The 18,871-nt window shown below is 40.0% G+C and overlaps 1 protein-coding gene across 2 annotated transcripts in view; it reads right to left on the bottom strand.

Moving 5' to 3' along the window:
- Positions 1-874: 874 nt before the first annotated feature.
- Positions 875-18,871, bottom strand: part of VSNL1 (visinin like 1) — an 85,731-nt gene continuing 67,734 nt past the window's right edge. For both annotated transcript variants that reach the window (XM_066179960.1, XM_066179961.1), the window contains exons 3-4: positions 2,851-3,066; positions 875-1,917 (exon numbers count right to left, since the gene is read on the bottom strand). In XM_066179960.1, coding sequence (XP_066036057.1) covers positions 1,720-1,917; positions 2,851-3,066 — 414 coding nt within the window. In that variant the 3' untranslated portion in view covers positions 875-1,719. The remainder of the gene's footprint in view (positions 1,918-2,850; positions 3,067-18,871) is intronic.

Raw genomic sequence — 18,871 nt, 5'->3', positions numbered from 1 at the left:
ATGAGAGGATTGCTGTGGTTGTGACAGCAACCAATTCTGTAATTCCCCCCCCCAACAATTCTTAGCAAGCTGTGTAAAACTGGTTTTTGTTGCTTGTTTTCTTTTCCCTTTAATTATAAGATGAGCTTCGCTTTTTAAATTTGAAAATACAGAGAATTATTTGGTTTGTGTCATGTTTATTGTTTGATTTTTAGCTATTAAAAGTATGGTCTTGTTTCTTCATAAGGTAAGGAAGAAATATCAAACATGCAATTGTAAGATCTTCAGATTGCTTTTTTTTTTTTCTTTTTTTTTTTTTTTCTTTTTATCCAGCAAGCAACCAACTGTTTAAAGCATCAGGGAAATGGGGCATAGGAAGGTTTTCATCTGCAACTTCTGCAGTCCAACAGTTCTTCATTCTTTCCCAAGGCTGTGCAGAATTTGTCACAGGATAGAGAGAAACCTGATTTATGCACATAGAATTGAAGGGGAAGTTGGTTCTCCTCAGTATCCCTCCTTTATCATCATACTTCATGGTTAATTTATCAGAAGTGATTTTCAACAACATGTCTGTTTATATTAAACACAGTAGTTTAGTGTCAGATGGTAAGAGGAAAATCTCTTACTTCAGGAGGGAAAAACATTAAAAACCAGGCTTAGGCCAAGCAAATAAACTGTATTTCACTTACACAGCTTAAAAAGCAGCACAGGTCTAGTAGCTTTCCTGCTAAATCTTAGCAGTAGCATCTTAGAGCATCAACAGCTGCTCCATCCCTAAATACAAGAACTACACCTGGTTTTGTATAGTATGACTCTTCTAGTGAGTGAGTGCAAAGTAGTTTTCTTCATGCTTCAATAATGAAATACATATTTGCCAGTGTACAGTGACAGATAATTAAAGAGATTGAACTTTTTTATTATTATTACCATGCTGCAGACATGAAATAAGAATTAGGGGAAAAGGTCAAATGTTATAAATTTATTTTGGGACTTATATATTGCAACCTCTGTGGAAGCTTTTGAAAATTCTGGCAAAGATCAATACACTTCCAATAAAACCTTTAAACTTGCAATAAAACAATATTTTAAACATTATATATATATATATTTATATATATTCTTAATTAAAGGGTTAGTTTTTGCAGGATTTTCTTTTTTTTTTTAATATACTGCATTCCTCTGACATAGCTCTTTCCAGATTGAAGGGATGCAAATGAGGTAAGAATTAAGGCAAACCTAAAAGGCATGCAAATGAAGTACATTTATATCCACTGACAATACAAGCATGTGTGGATCAGACTTTGGAGCCGAGGAGTTCTTCCCTCCTGTCTGTCCAGTACTACTTTACAGCAGAATGGTGACATGATTTATAATAAACAGTTAACATTGCCATGGGAATTCAGTGTCACTAACATTACTCAGTCTAGGAGACACAGAGCTAGCATCAGTAAAACATGAACAATAAATAATATAATTCACTGCAGCACAGGCCTGCTGCACAGGCTTCAGAGGAAGAGGGTTGTTGTGAAATGACATTGCACACATCACGTTGTGGCAGTTTATTTTTATATACTTTTAAAATTCTTTAGCAAATGACATTCTCATGCACACAAGTGTTTCAAACACAAGAAGCAAGTCCATTTATAGGTAGTCCAAGCAATTTTTTGTGTGTGTGGAAATAGCTGCAAACTGAATGGAACATTAAACTTCTGTGCAGTCTATGACACATCGTACACAAGCTCATTTTTGAATGTCACACTGCAGGAGTAATACAATGGATGGATCACTCTTTGCAGCTTCTTTGAATTCATCCAGTGTGATCTGATCGTCTTTGTTCTTATCCATCTTACTGAAGATCTTGTCTACCCGCTGCTCAGGCGTCAGACCATCCTCATTCATTTTCATCATGATCACAGTGCCCACCATTTTGTAGATGGCCTTTGGAAAGAAACCAAATGAAAAATTCAACATGAAATTCAATCTAATTTTTTGATGTGATCAAATTCTGGAAATATGTTCTAACAAGAAAATTATTTCAGCTTTCTCTAAAGATGGTTTTTGGTTGTTTTTTTTTTTTTTTTTCCTTAGAATCCAAAGTCAAGATGCTTAAAACAAGGAAGAATATATTTTACTTTCTTTAGATATAGGGTTATTTTGATGGTTACATTTTGCATCCCAGAATGAATTTCTTTGGCTTCCTATTTCACAGTGCAAAATTCTTGTAACTTACTCTCTAGATCAATTGTTCAGTTGAAATATTTCACATAACTTCTGAATAATTTGTTTTAGAAGTCACCACCCTTAAACAGATTTCTGTGTGTACATGTGGGCACAGTCTGGTATTAACTGCTGTGGCCAGTTGCCTGCAGATGACGAAGGTGGTAAACTTTATCCTTCTCTTGTATGTTGTGGTCATCTTAAAGCCCATCTGTGAGAGCTCACTTAAAATAGCGTGTTGTTATCCCTGTAAATTTCTGTAATCATTTGAAGTTAATCTCCAGTAAGGCTTCAGTTACTTGAGCTACAGTCCAATAATTTCATGGGTGTCAAGTGACTTTGAGATGTGCTTTGTAAATCCTGTGCTGTGCTGTTCTTGCGATTAATCCATTCATCAGGGAAGAAAAAAATCTCAGGATATTTAAAAGCTTATATGCCCATATGTACTCTCTGCAATTCTCCAAGATTACATCTACTAACTAACATGTTAGTGTGCTTGTAGCACTTGGGCACCAGTCAGTGCAGGATTAATGTCTGTAATGTGCATTTAATGTACCGTACAGCCTCTGGTGTGCCTAAAATCTAAAGTCTGTGTGAATAGGGAATCAAATTTTATTAACATTGTGACGTTTTTGAGTGTCATATTGATCTCACCTCTATAATTTCCAGCATTTCCACTCTTGTAATTTTACCATCACCATCCAAGTCGTACATGTTGAAGGCCCAGTTCAGCTTTTGCTCAAAACTGCCTCGTGAGGTGATGGACAGGGCACAAATGAACTCTCTGAAGTCGATAGTCCCATCTCCGTTTTTATCAAAGGTTCGGAAGGCGTGCTGGGCAAACTTAGAAGCATCTCCATATGGAAAGAACTGCAAAATAAAATAATATATAGAGCTGTGTTAATGCAAAGGAGAGAGCTGTATACCTGACTGTGAACCACCAAAGTGAGGCTTTTATGAAGAATGGCTGGTGAGCTTTGTGGAAAACTGAGGATCTGCAATGTAAAGTTCCCTGACAGTTACACTGGAATGATTATTAAAAACATATTTCTACAAAAATCTCTCAGGTTTTCACAACATATAATACAAATATATATAATGCTACTTTAATGCTAAATTAACTAGCTAAACTCACTAAAATGAAGTTGGGTGTAAATGGCAGATTGTGTGTAATATTCTCTGACTATGAAATACAGAAGCCAGGGTACATTGTAAGAGAATTTTAACCAGCCCATGACATATTGTAACCAAATATATGTGTGGGATTGTTATATAACTTCATTTATTTAAAAAAAATAATCCACACATAACATAAAAACCCACATGAACATATGTTTTTTTTCTGCCAACCAACATTCAAGTACAGAAGATGAAAACACAGATTCAGTTAAGCAATACAGTGCAATGCTTTTCATGTTTAATATGCTAATATCCTTCAGTGAACACTGCAATTGAGTGTATCTTAAGAGAGTATTTTAAACAACCATAACATGTAGGTTTTCAGCTGATACATTTTCCCTTCAGGAAGTGTATAGTTTAAAACATTTGAGCAGGTAGTTGTTCTTTCTGTTGGCCAGACTCAAGAAAACACACCCCTAAAGAAAGGGGGTTTTAAACCAGTGCTGTAGTCCTATTGCAGTGCAGGGACCATACACAAATGTTTGTTATTATATTTCCAGCACAATTTCATGGACGTTTTCCTGCTTCTAAAATATAAACATGCATTATTCCCCATATAAGAGCCATCTTATTTTGTTCTTTTTAAAATTCCAGTTGTTATTAAGCACTGCAATTATAATGTAATTTTGAAGGAAAGTCTTCAGTGGCAGCTGAAGTGGAGCTGCATTTGCAATTTTCCATTTCCTCATCCAGGGCTGTGTCTTGCCTTAAAAATGCAAAACTTAGAGCTCAGCCAGCTGCTTGCATTATGTGGCCATGTGGGTCATGTCAGGAGCCACTGCTCTGTTGCCATAGGGGTCCCAACCTGAATGTTTCCTTTCAACTTTCTGTTTTTCCTGAAAGAGCATTTGGTATTGTCTCCTCCTGAAAATGTAACTTCTGTGCCTGTACTCAACCCAAGCCCTCTTTCTGTTTTGATAATCAAAACTGATGGAGCAGTCGAGGTACTGCTGCAGCTCCTTCTGTACTTTCTGCTTTCTGGCCTTTAAATATGGTCATGATTGGGCTCATCAACAAACATACTTGGGTTCTCTGATACAATTCAGGATTTCAGTGTCTGCAGTTACCAGACCTTGCTCAGTTGTTCTTCTAGTGACAACCTCAACCTTTTGTCAAGGCAAGGAGAGCTCCCTCCATGGGAAGGTTCCCTGGGCTCACATCCCAGCATTCAGGGTCAGAACAGTTTGCAAATGTTATCCAAAACCTGAATGTTATTTTCAGGTTCCTCACTGCATCCTCTTCTCCATGATCCACCTCCCCCTCCAATTCCCGTACCAGCTCCAAATGTTAACATAGGTGATATTTAATTTGATGTGTATGTGTAGATGAATGTGCACTTCTCCAGTTCACTGGTGAGAGGTTAAGAAATGGCTCTTGTGGCCTATATTCCACCATGAATTCCATGTCCCCCACCTTTTATTCTTGAGGGTATGCTAGCTGTTCAGAGCTGAAAGGACAAATATTTTGCTTTTTAAATCTGTGCAGATGACTATCCTGTGACGTATGTGTAACAGAACAAAACACTTCAAAATTTTACAGTCTTTCAAGTATTTTTGCTCAGAGCTGACTGCTGCTGAGAAGGCTGCCTGATCTCTGTTCCTGTGACTGTCACTCTACAGCCTCTATAAAAGAAATCTAAATACCTGGAGGGAACTGGGACTGTTCTTTTCACTGCCCAGAAAACCAAAATACAGAAATGGTGCAAACATACTGGTGAGACCAAAGAACGAAAGTACAATGAAAAAGCACACCTACACAAAAGGTGAAGAAGTCAGACACCCAAAACCATGTAAGAGTCCAAGAACAAAGTGGGGAATTAGGTTGGGTCAGTGGCTGGAGATGCTGAAGACCATTTTTAAGTTGTTCTGGAACATATTTTTCAGTCTTCCACTGGAGGAGCATCAGCAAGCTCTCCCTACCTCTGTGCTGCTCACACCATTAGCCTAATGTAATGAGTGAGAAAAACATCCTTCTAATTTTTTTATCACACAGAAGACCATGATTTTTTTCTTTTCTGAGGTAAAGAAGACAGTGGCACTGCTCAGCTAAGTCTTGGCCTTTACAGCATAATATGAACTGTTACCTTTTAATTTTTTTTTTCTCTTTGTCTTCCTGTATGGAGCAAATGCAGTAAAAGGTCCTTTAGGGACTGAAGGCACTGTTCTCCAGTCTGTACCTGCTGATTTGTATTATTTTTAGCTCAGAACAACTCAAAAACATTGTCAAAACTTGTTTAAAAACCTACTTGAAGTTTTCCATTGGCCTGTTTTGAAACTATTCATAAATAAGACATGAAGTAAAGAAAACTAAAACAATTACAGAGCAAAAGATGCCAGCTCTGGTAAAACATTTTTTGACTATTAAAACACAGTCAGGCCTTAGCAAAGTGTAAAGGCACAGGCTTTAACTACTTTCAGAGCAGTGTAAGCCAAGTAGCCATGGGAGACAGGGATTTCTGAAAGACAAACACCAATTTTTTTTCAGAGGGAGTATGAGGAGGGCGGTTTAGTCTGCCTCTCCCATGACCTCAGTGAATACTTCAGAAAAAATAAAGAAACACAACTGGAATTTTCAGATACACCTTCAGCTTTCAGTGCTCCCTGCAAACCCTTGACCAGGTGATCAATCTACATACAAAAGCAACGAGTTCCCTTCCACTGCAACCTGCCACTGAAAAGGGCACTCCATGCACCAGCATTGTCTCCTGATTTACCCTTTTTGTCCAAAAATCAAGACAAACAATACCAACCAGTTCCATGGGTGACCCAACACTTTCTTCCTTTGTTTTTGCTTCTCTAGTCTCATCTAGAGAAAGCTCTCCCTGGTCTAGAGAAAGGCGCCCCTACCCATCCCAGGAGGTTGGAACTAGATGACCTTTAAGGCCCCTTTCAACGTAAGCCATTCTAGGATTCATCTCTTGCTTGGTCTGTGTGTAATTTCTAACCAGTTAGATCAACATGCTGGGGTGTGAACAAAGGGTTATCTCTACAGTCAACTGCCAATTAAGGAAAAGATAAAAAAGGGATTAAAAAAAATTCCCTAAATCTGCTTCTAAATTTTGAATGAGGATTGTCTTGCAGATTCTTGGCTCCCACTGTGTTTCTGGAGACATTTCTGGTGTATGGGGGGCATTCAATCAGTCCTGGAATCAGAGTATCTAGTTAATAACACCGGCAAATTGTACATAACTCTTGGGGAAACTGATCAAAACCTGGAAATATTTATCAGCTTGTCTGCAGCTGCTTTAGCCTCTTTGAAGTGATGCTGTTCACAGGCAACTCAGTGATCAATTCATTCAGATCATCTTTGGGAGGGAATTACTGCAAAAGCATGAAGCATATGCTAAAGCATATGGCTAAAATTTTAGCATGTGGCTAAAATATAAAGAAAAAAAACCAAAAGTGACTTCCCCAAATTCCCCAGTGATAGGGAGGGGTTAGGAAAGAAAAGGTCTCTCCATTCTTAATAGGATGGGGTGGAATGAACTTATAGACTGGCCTGAGTAGTGCTTTGTTTTCCACATGATGTTTTATCATGGGATATGGAGATGCATTTCTATTAAAGGGAAATTCTGCTATAAAAGAGAAAACTGAAAGTACACTAGTGTACAGAAAGCAGGGCATGCTGCCAATACATGCCCAGGTGACAACTTGGTCACAGCTTCCAGAGCCGGGGTGGGAGAGCACAGAACAGGAAGTGGGAAAGCAGGAGGTGGCACAGGGCTTCTGCATCCCAGGCTTGGAGAAGATGGGAGAAGCGGCTGCTGATTCCCCTGTCAAAGGAGATGTCCCATCTGGGGCTCAGCACTGCCAGCTCTGCTGAGAGCTGAAGCAGAGAAGGGGAATGAGGGGGCACAGCCAGCGCAAGGAGCAGAATGAGCATTGCCAAGGGCCAGCACATAAAAACAAGCCAAGCAGTTGGCTCTCCAGAGAAAAGCCTTAAACATTTGAAGCTGTTAAGTTTTAGGAAGTTTTCCTCTTTTTACTTACTTAATTAGTGTTTCACTTTTGAAGTCTGCTAGGCATCCACGTTAACTTTGCAAGTGAACAACATGAGCACTTTGAGAATCAGAAAGTTTGGCTGCTTTTGGAAGTTCAGGCAGGTATTTGTTAATAGTAAATAAACCTCTTCAAGTTGAACCCAGGTTATAATAGCTGCTTGTCTAGCCCAGTCTTACAGCTCCTTGGAACTGAGGTCACTGGGGAGGATGCCTGTGATGATGGGGAGCAGGTTACTCCTCGCTAATTTTCCAAGAAGATGAAGTTCTGGATTCCTGCCAGCAGTACAAACACAGGAGTTGATGAGATAAGAAAAAAAATTACTCTTCAGTTGTCTCATTTAGAAAAAAAATTTGAAATTTACTACAATGCACAAGTACTCTTGTGCTTCATGTGTTAAGGCATGAGAAGGGGAAGGGGTATCCAGGCTGTGACTGTCAGGATCTGTTGGGAAGGCAGTGCCACTGGTACCAGGATGACTTGCAGGGCTGCAGCCTGTCTCTGCCACCACCTCTTTGTAAAAATGAAAACTCATGTAACAAGGGCAGAACCAGGCCAGCACAAAAAGACACAGACACACATCTGTCTTTGTTCTGGAAGAGATCTGACTGCTGCAATCTCCAGCAGATCTGCAGTGTAAGGGAGAAATCTCCCACCCAAGGTAGAAATCTCCCAGCCACCTGGCTTCAGCCTGCCAGAGGGTCCCAAGGAGAAGGCACCAAGCACAGCTGTGGGTCTGTAGGTCTGGCAGCAGCTAAACCACGGGGTTGGGCCTCTGATTATCTTCTGAGAAGATTATCTTGGGGGCCACCAAAGACCAGAATCTAAATGTCTCTTTAGATATCCAGGACTCAGTTCTCCATGAGTAAATCTGTGAGCTGTGCCCACCTCAGAGGTGCACTGGGAGGATAAATACAGAAAACGATTTGTGATGATTTCAGATGATGCAGCAGTGGAAGTGACAGAGCAGAAGTCAAGAACTGGGGAGAGCTGCCAAACTCCATGGATGTTTGCTCATATCTCTGCTCAGTAGCTTTAGTGCTGTGAACATGTTTGCATGCACATGGGGAGGTTTATAAACAGCTGTTAGTTTTTACATAAAGAAGAAATATTTAAATGAGCCAAGAAATGTAACTTCTTCTGTTCACCTGGAAAATTCACAACTTGTACAGGCTGAAGTGGGATCAGCAGAGTTTGGTGTCTCACCCAGACCACAAATATTGTGAGTAGCCCTTACATTATGGTAAAGGACTAAGCTGCTCTGTCTCGCAAGTATTTTAACCACCACAGAAATGCCCAGTTGAAGAATACTGAGAAGAAATATCTGAGAATTTAGAAGCTGACCATGAATTATCAATACTAATTCCTTTCAATTGTGTGAGACAAGAGTTAAGAGACCAGAGAACAAGCACAAACCACAAGTTAAGGTAAGAGAAGACTCAAAAAGAAAGAATATGCCGAGAGATTGGAGGAAGATGGATGGGAAAAGAGGAGTCATTGCTTCTTCTTCACAAACACCCATTTGGAAGAGTCTACCTCTGAAAAAACATTCAACCTGAAAAGTTAATCTTTATATTCACATTTGTGGGGAATTAGTCATTAACTAGCAGGAAATGAATCGATTTTCAATCCCAGCTTTTCTCTGATTAGATTTGGACAATAAGAAACTTAATTGAGCTGTGGTAGTGCTATAGGTCAATACACTAGCAGCTCAGCTATTACTCAGTGCTAATAAAAAAAAATCTTCAGGGAGAATTCTCATCAAAACAATTAGTATTGCTAGTGCTTAACGCCACAACTACCACTGATTAAATGTTATTTCTCTTTGATCTCCCTTAACTTAGCAGCAGCACTGGAACACTTTATTTATTTTAAGATTAGCAGAATCTTCCACTAGCCCAAGGTCAGTGACAGCACAGGGCTATCAGGATCCTGCTGTATTGTGGCTATGTCCTGGCCTAATTGCAGATTCCCTTTTCTTGACTCCATGTTATCTCTCCAGGAATCTGGGGAACACATCAAATGGAGGATACACTGGGACCTTTCCTTTTCCTTTTTTTCCTTCTTTTTATTTTTCTTCTCCCCTCAGTAAAGATCATCTGAATCCATTTCTGCAAGAGACTTTATTTTCCCAGTGAGTTTTAGTTCCCAAGGTTCAGAGTATTAACTTGAACGCTATGCCTGCTGTGTTGTGAAGTCCTTAGTGCAAATTTCCCAAAAGAACAGGACTATAGAAGCATCATTAAGTGCCATTTCCAGCCAAAAAGGGATTTGAAACACGAGTCACTAAAGACTGAGACAACCATCTCATGAATATCCAGATGGAACTGCAGAAAAAACACTTGTGCCTGAAATATCTGACTGTCTCATGTACTTATGTAATGTGTCCTCCTAAAATTCCTCTACATTTGGAGTTGTTATAGCCTGGTACTGCAGAAAGGAAACTGCAGAAAGAGAAGGAAAATGGCTGTAGCTGGGTCTATCAGAGAACTGATACTTCCCAAAAGGGAGAAGAGGTAAGGGAATGGGATGGACCCCAAAGTCAAAGGGGAGGGTTGGGAAGGATGGCAGCAATAGCAGCAATACTTGACATAATACAGAAGAGACAGGTGGGCAACAACTTGGTGTGGTCATTTTTTTCCTGTTGTCCTTAGGCATATCCTATTGACTTATTTTCAGTACTGAATTTGAAAGCAATCCAGCAACTCACAGAGGAACTGCACTGAGATGAGATTTTGAATCATTTAAAATCAGGCCTGCAAGGTCTGCCTTAAAGCTTTTCTTCTGCAATGAAGCTGAGAGCAGATAGGCTTTCAGGTAGCCTTCCAAAAATTCTGTACAGCCTTACCTATGAGATCTATCCTTCTGTAACTCTTCCAATTCTGTTCTCATGGAGAATAATAATAATAACAATAATAATAAATTTCTTTTACCACAGCGCAGTTTTAAGAAGACAGCTTTCCAAAATAATGTATTTGTGTCCATATCTATCCTTCTCAAATAAAGTAAACCCTTTCAAAGGTCAATGCCAAGAAGCATAACAGGATATGAAAGCCTTGAAATACCAGCATTCTGGTGCAAGGGACCCTGCATCTATACCTATATATACAACTAAAGAATCTATATGTGTATATCTATAAGGAGACATACATCAAGGTGATGGACAAAATCAGTTCTTCTTTAGAAGTGGGACAATACTGTCGAACTCACTGACGTTCAAGAAAAGCCACTTTTATTTACATAAAGCGCTGTGCACATTTGCAGATCCACATGGATAACTTTTATTATTGCTGTTATTGATAGTCACAGTATCTAGGAATCTTGGCTGAGCAGCATCTGGATAACACCTAAAGCTCAACATGTAAGAAAGAGGAAAATACAGTGCAAGGAGGCTGGAAGACATTAATTTGTGACTTGAAAGCATTTTCACAAGGGTGGGAAAGAAGACAGGAACGGTGCAACCCATTCCGTCACCACCTGGTAATTAAGAAGCTGTATGGGCAAGCCTAGAATAAATCACAGGTATTCAAGCAATGACAGCTCTCAGGCACACTGCCTCCTTGGCTTTAGCCTCACAGACCAGCTCCCTTAAGAGGAAGATGTCTTGAACAAAGACTTTCAAAAGATGTCTGGAATCATAAAAAGGAGCATCAACACTCTTGTTCCTTGTCTAAAATGGTGCAAGAAGGGAAAAGATGCATCATATACAATTTATTTTTCCGATCATTTGTGTTCTTCTCTTTCTGCAGAAAGAGATGTAGAAAAGCTCCCTGTGGGCTATATGGATTGCTGCTTTCACACAGAGATGCCATCTCCCTGAACATGCTGATGCTGGTACTGGCTGCGCTCAGCCAGTGGAGACAAAATGTGGATATTGATACTAGTGATACTCAGTACTAGATGGTTCCCAAAGGTGTCTCCTTTTTAGAGAAGAGGCCAGCTAAAAAAGACAGTGTCATGCCACAGAGTAGAGTTCCTCACAGATTTCATCCCATCAACTCCAATCAAGTCTTGGGGGATGCAGATTTTTGTGATATTTCATGAACTGGATCTTCAGAGAGGGAAAATTACCCACAGATTCTGTTTTCTTAGTAACTTTGTGTCAAGGTAACTTTGGATAAGCTCATAGAAACGCACTGGAAACTGATAATACACTCTTCCAGGTATCAGACACCATCACAAGGACTCATTTTAGGGACATCCATAAACCTACTACTATGGACTGGAACACGCTGCTTGTTGACTTAGAACATTGCAAGTGAGAGGCAAGATTGCCTCCTCTCCTGCATTTGCCTGCTGATGTAACTTTAAATCCTTCAGTGCATGGTAACTTTGAATTTCAGCTCCTTTTCCCCATGATTAAACTATCACTGATGCAAAAAAAACTATGACTAGATTAACCTCTTTTATAACAGAAAAGTCAACCAGCTATGGGCTTACCTGCCACTTGGTTCATTCAAGATCTTATAATTATTCATATACTTAGTCTGCAAAAAACTTAACACTAGAATGCAGTAAGACCATAGAAAGGGGTAGTATAAGATAATTATGAAAATCTGCAGAGAATGAGTTACCTTTAATTTTAGAAAACTATAATTTTTAGAGTGAGAAAAACTTCACTCACAAAAAAAGCATCAATATGCATGCTCAAAAGAAAGCTACTATCCATGCCCATTCTTCCAACACCAGGATATCTCAATGCATTCACTATTTGACATCATTACAGTGCCCAAAGTTTCAATAACATAACTGGGAGTCATCTGAAAGGAAGACATAACTAAAAGCACTTAAGCAATGCACTCCCCTGATGTTGAGTCTTTGCTGCTTTATTTATCACAGAAGCTTAGTGTAGCTACATGTTTTCCTTTGGATTAAGTTTCCCTTTGTGCACCAGAGCAGCTGAGGATCCCCACACCACTCCAGTTGTGCATAAAATTCTGAGCCTGACAAATGTAAAACTGACATCTTCACTGGAGTGGTGAATGAAATTTCTTTTCAAAACCAGATCTATATGAATTTTTCCCATCATTTTTACAAAAAAATCTCTAAAAATATGGAAGTCCAACTAAATAAAATTGAAAAGAGCAAAATACAAGATCTATTTATAGACATGGCTAAGCATAACTAGAGGGATGTATCATAATCAATGTTTCCCATTAATAAACATAACCTCAAAAACACGCTCAAAAATGCAGATTGATGCAATTTGAACTGCCCAGCACTATAATTATAGTAACCCTCTCACTCTGGGGAGCAACTTTTACTTTTCCATGCTGATTAATGAGTATGAGTAATAGATTTGAGTTCCTCCGCCCCCTCCAAGTATTCTGGTAAACATGTTAAATAAATCAGATTGTAGGGTTTCATGAATACACAACAACAGCTACTAAGTCCTTAGCAAGCGCACAAGAACACAATAACAACAATAATGGCGAAAAAAGAGTTCATTATTGGAGTGAGAACTCAAAGGAAGTTTGATTAGTCATATGTGCCTTCAGAGAAGTTCACTCTCTTATCTTGTAAGAGCAGCACACTGTATCATCCTTAATATTCTTCCACCCTAGAGTCAATGAAGATAATTGACAAGCTGTATAGACATTAATGGCTGAACTATAAACAGTGTAATTATGGCCAACCTATTATGCTCCCAACTGCTTTCCAAAAGGATTCTGGTTTATGCTTGCCAGGAGGGAGCCTCCCAGGAACACTGTTCTTGGTGAAGCCAGTTCCCAGAGCATCCTTTTGAGGTTTACAGCTGGAGGATACAGCCCAGTTCCTGGCATTCATAGGTTCTTTCATATCTCCTCTGTGAGCTGACTGCATATAATGCTCTCTAGAGATGATTTTTTTCTAGAGGCACAGAAAGAACATATATTTTACACTTACTTGTTGGGCTCACATTTCATACCAGATGTAATTAAGGATAAAATATAATGAGTTTATTCTAGAATGGTGTTAAATGCTCAAACATATGAAAAACATCAAAACCAAAGTCTCAAGAAGATGAGAATTAAACAAGAAAGCATTCTCGCAATTGTGTGCTATTACCACAGAGGTAATAGGTAGGCCTTTTCTCCAGCATCAGGGTTTTTCTGGATTTCCTCCTCTATTGCATTTTCTCAACAGACTCCTTAGAGTCTTCTTGCTGATCAAAGGATTATAGAAGTCAAATACTCTAAACATTTAATAGCCCATTTGTAAGAGGCATTCAAGGAACAACCCCTCTCTTATGGCAGCTGTCTCTAGATAGCAATGAGTTTCACAGAAACACCATGTGACATCTTATTTAAAAATATATGACAGTGTTGGCATTTCAACTGCTTTAGAGTTCACGGTTTTACAAAAACAGGGCAACCTCCCCCTTCTTATAGCATGAGATCTTTAGTTATGAAGGTGGCAACACCTTCATAACTAAAGTTACCATCAGATTTCCTCGTAAAGAAATCTCAAAATCTTTTACATCTTTCCTCAGTGACATCCAAACACCTAAAGGTGAAACATGCCCAGGAAATGACCTTCTACAAAGCAGCCAGTCTGTGAGGAAGTGACAAATACTGACTGAATAGGAAACACAGGAGAATTTTGTCTAGAATTGTTAAAAAATAGGAGACAACAAACTTGAAATATGTCTAAAGAAAAACAATAGTGTACCAAGCTAATCAGTGCCAATACTTTTTAGTGCTGTCAAAATATAGACAAGCTTATGTGCCAGGCTGGGGTTTAGGGTCCAACTAGAAATCACAACACTGGCATTTCTTGTTGCACCTGGGATGGAGCCCAGAGGATACCTAGTCCAGCTGCCAGGGCAGACTTAGCAGCATCATCTGCTGTGACCCTGGGAACAGATACTGCATGAGAAAGATGGCAAAATCCTAAACCACAGCTCCAGAGATCTCAAATCCAACATTTTAAGCACTCACCCAAGAAGACACCATTAGCAGTTAGGAGCAGTATTTTAATTCTCTGAAATCTATGTCAATCAGAGACTGCTTTCTGATGAGCTCCGCTTTTAGTTACACAAGCATTGGCAGGAGCCTGCACCTCCAATGGCTCAGTCTCTCCTGTTAGAATGTCAGCAGACTGCCAGCTCTTTGGAAGCTCCCGGAGCTGAATGATATTTTCACAAAAGTCTGCCAGCTGGAGACTCCTTGTGTCAAGGTTTTGGCTCTCATCATTTGGGAAACAGTGAACGTATACTCAAAGCAAGCACTGAAAAAGGTAGATTTTTCACAGCTGTCCAGATTATTATGAAGAAAATTGTCTAAATTCAATCTAAATAAAGCCCCGCGGGCAGAGAGAGAAGGACTCAAATTTAATCACTTCTACCTGCTGTCAGCATCAATACTTTTTCCAGAACTACCTGAGAAAATGTTTATATCTGGCTTCTCTCATTCAGTACATTTTGGACACCTTCTCAGCTGTGGAAAAGTCCTGGTATCCAACTGGTGCTCAGGACCTACAAATCTCATCTGGGAATATACCATCTTTTTTTCTGGTAGTACTGTTCATTGAAAAAAATATTTTTGTGAGCTGATGTGTTTAAATGGTTTGTCCTATTTAGCCCAACAAACAGCAGTTCAATGCTCATTGCTCATTGGAGAAAGATGCTGCCTCTTAGTGGGGTGATAAATCCCAAGGTGGGCACAACAGTAGGCATGACCCAAATCCCATTCCAGGTGAGAACTTTGTGATTTCTTGGGGTTATGAAGATTTGCATGACTACAGGCTGAACACATGAATATCTCAGTGAAGAGCAAGATTTTAATTCTCAATTGAAATATAAAATGTTATTTCTCTATTCAGTCTTAAAGTGATGATTTATCTATAGTCCTTCCAGACTTACCAATGAACAAGCCAGTCCTGTTGCACATCCAGTAACATGCATAAATATCTGCAATCTACAACTACCTATTTCAAGTGCTGGTCTGAAATTACAAGGAGAGGAAGGGATGGTGTGGTGCTGAAGCTTGAATGTGATGTAAATTTGAGGCCACAGCATCATGTGTTTGAGACCTATCATAAAGCTGAAATACAAGTGAAGCTGTCACAGCAATACAATGACAGCTCAGTTCAGCATGCTCATGAAGTGACTAAAATCCAGGATGACTGCAGAGCCAAGGGGAAAAAAAAGCAATTTTTTGTGTACATAAATAGGAAAGATCTGGTTGTTTTGTCCTGTGAACACACTGAGATGTCTAAGGCAACAACTAACCTGAGCTATAATTATAGAGTGGCAGAATATGTTGACTTTTCAACTGAAATGTATCCTTGGTTGTTTCTCTTGCAGCAGAGCTGTGTTTGCACAAGAGGGCAATGTACATTTTCTAGTCACAGCAAACCAGTTTGTGCCTTTCCCCTGACAGATATCAACATTCCCATTGTCTCAGGAGAGACAACAATCTGTGGATGTAGCCAGCTATACTAATTTGTAAGCTGTGTACTTAATAACAGGTTTTCAATTTTAAAAAGAGCTTTTTTCACACCTACAGAACTGTGAGTGATCCAAAGTGCTTTGCTGGCATCAGTCTAATCCCACAACCTACGCACATGGGTGGACAACCAGAGAACCTGCAAAGCCAAGCAACAAAACAAATGAGCTCGTGGTATCACAAATAAATAAGCCATCTACCAGCTTTTATACCTGACCTATCACTTTATCACTTTTTGGATCCATATGCTTGGGACTATCAGGTGAAAACAGCATGGAATTTGTTTTAAGTAGGCTTTATGAAAACTCAAATTCCCAGGTAAAGGATCATCCTGCATTTGCAGACTGAGTCTCCAGTGAGGCACAGCCTGTATAACACATACCAGGAGCACCAGGGTGGCTGCCCATGCACAGCAGTCAAACAGCACATGAACAATATGCCCAGGACTGATGCCAGAAGGTGCAAAGCTCATTGTTTTGGTGCAGATCAGTTATACAACATACAGACATTAGTTATACAACATACAGACATTGGGAGGAGCCACCTGTTATTCATACTGTGTGGTGTGGAGGCACATAACTCCCCAGGAAGCTTACTGAGAAGTCCAAACATAACTACGAGAAACAGCATATTTTGAATTTGGATATTGGAAACAATTATCACATCTGAATCATCTACAGCTCCCAAGCTATGAAAGCAAATAGCGTGCTACTGAGAGGGAAGGCAAATTTCTGGCTGCTCTGAAAAGCCCAGAAATTACAGTTTCCATGTAAAGCAGGTGAGATCTTGGTTTCCAAATACTTTGAATCACGAATCTGATAGTCTTCCAAATTCTCCCTGGAAAGGTTGGTTTTTGGTTTTAGGCATTAGTATCAAATGCCAAGGCCAACTGATGAGCTAAGATGAGGCATTTATGTCTGTGCTTCTGAACAAGTCCCAGCCACTTACTTAGTCATTTATATTTGAATACTGTGCCTCTCATTGCTTTCCAATGCACTGTTTGATGCCAGGTTTTCAGCTTTACTTAAAGATTGTCCGAAGGTGAAGGAGAGTGTGAAGTGTGAAGGACCTTCCAGGAGCTCCAACAGTGGGGGGCCAGTTTCATACTGTCTCAGCATCTGATGCTGCTCAACACTTCTGGGCTGCTAAAAGCTGGGCAGCATCCCAAGAAGCTGGGAATTGGCAGAGCTCTAGGGTCCTGCAAATAGCGACCATTTTCACTGGAAATATTTATGACACTAGAAGGAAGGTCGCCCCGTGTTCCTCAGCTTGCATCAAAATCCTGTGGGCATGTCCTTCCCTGCCTGGGGAGTGGATGCAAGGAGGCTACAGCACTGCTGTACCTTCAAAAGCCCCTTCCACCATCATCTCTTTTCAGTTTAACTTGAAAACATAAAAGCAATTTAATCTTTCCTGCCTTCAACTTGAAGGTTTTGTTCTAAATATATTTTGACAGCAGAAATAAAGACAAAGTTTTAATAGAACTAACTGAACCACAAACTGAATTATGTATTTCCATTTCAGGAGACAATCTTGCTGCTAATAACATCACTCTCCTTCCAAAAGCATGCATGACAAAATTCAAAGCATTTCTCTGTTCCTTCACGGCATCTGGCAGCAGCTGTGCAGCATAGAGAGCTGCATCTTACCACGTGTGTGTGTCATGGGTCCCACTCGCTGTGTCCAGGAGCTGGGGTGGAACCATCTCAACTGCTGAACCAGTCTGTCTGGAAAATTTGTGTGCTAGCAGTCTGAAACACAGGCTGAACCCTGGCAACATCCCTGCTTTGGATCTCTGCCTAGAACCTTTATTTCTTCAGTGCTCTCTGGAAACATGCAGCAGCTGCAGGCTTTCTGTAGGACCCCCACACCAGCAATCTTCCCCCAGAATGGAAGCACACAGCAAGGCAGGTCTAAACTGTACTGACAGCCTGGAGCATCTTAATTTTTCAGCACTGGATTCTTTATTTGGTTCCTATCTTACAGAAACAATAGCAGTCACCAAGCAGCTTACTAAACCAGGGTCAAATCCTGAATAGATGCTTTGCTCACAGCTTTGTTCTTAATTAGACAAACTTCCTCTGAAGACACCAAAAGTGCCAATCAAACAAAGGCACATTTTATTTTGTGACCACAAGGAAAGGGATTGAAAAAATTTACATCGGCGGCTAAGCATATGCTCTAATGACCACCACTGGATTATTAGTAGTGACCTAGATGTAGAAAGCTTTGATCTTCTTACTCCTGGTTTATTATCCAGTTTCTAGATCTCTTAAGGTCAACCAGAGTGAATAAAAATTAGGATGGGTAGAAATTGTGTGTGATCCAAGAAAGAGAACCATGAAATATCGATCCCAGGCATTTCACTGACTAAAGCAGGCAGAAACCAGTAAACATGATTAAGAGCAAGCCAGGAAACAGCATTACATTTCAAAGAAGTCTAGGGGTGAATAGCTTGAGGAAATGAGATACAAAGACTTTCACATGTAGGTCACCCGTTTTAATCCAGCTCTGCTCATAGCAAACTCCAGTCATTAATATCTGATAGCTGTCTGGTAGCCAGGTAGAATGAGATGGTGGTCTTTGTTTAATTGCTAGTGGTATCTGCAAAATTTAACAAATCAACAGAACTGCAATGCTGTAAAAAGTCTAAACAGGAAGGTCAAGGACTGCGTGGGCTTTGACAGAGGATCTCTACCCTCTTACCAAAAAGCTTCATTTCCTATTAGTGTCAACCTGATATATCTCAAGGGTAATAAATCTTTGTGGGTGAACAGAGGATAAAGAGAGCAAAAAAACGTTCAAAGAGAGCTGTGGTAACTCTGCTGCCTTGAACTCAGACTAAGGGCCAGCTCCCCAGCTGGTTCCACTGAAGTGCCAGCACACCACCAGTCCACACTGGCCCAGGGCTGCTCCCTGCTTCTTCCAACAACAGCAGCACAAAGCCAGGACCAGCAGATGCAAGGGCAGACACACAGAGACAGGGAAGGAAGGCAGAGAGCAGATCATGGCCTAGAAAAAGGAGACTGAGAAGGAAAAAGGTGCTCTGAACAAGCCTAGAGGATGACA

Source organism: Chamaea fasciata, unplaced genomic scaffold, assembly GCF_029207755.1.
Source record: "Chamaea fasciata isolate MVZ Bird 193981 ecotype frontalis unplaced genomic scaffold, bChaFas1.0.hap1 SCAF_3, whole genome shotgun sequence".
Taxonomy (NCBI): domain Eukaryota; kingdom Metazoa; phylum Chordata; class Aves; order Passeriformes; family Sylviidae; genus Chamaea; species Chamaea fasciata.
The sequence above is the reverse complement of the archived record's forward strand: the minus strand, read 5'-3'. Positions and strand labels throughout refer to the sequence as shown.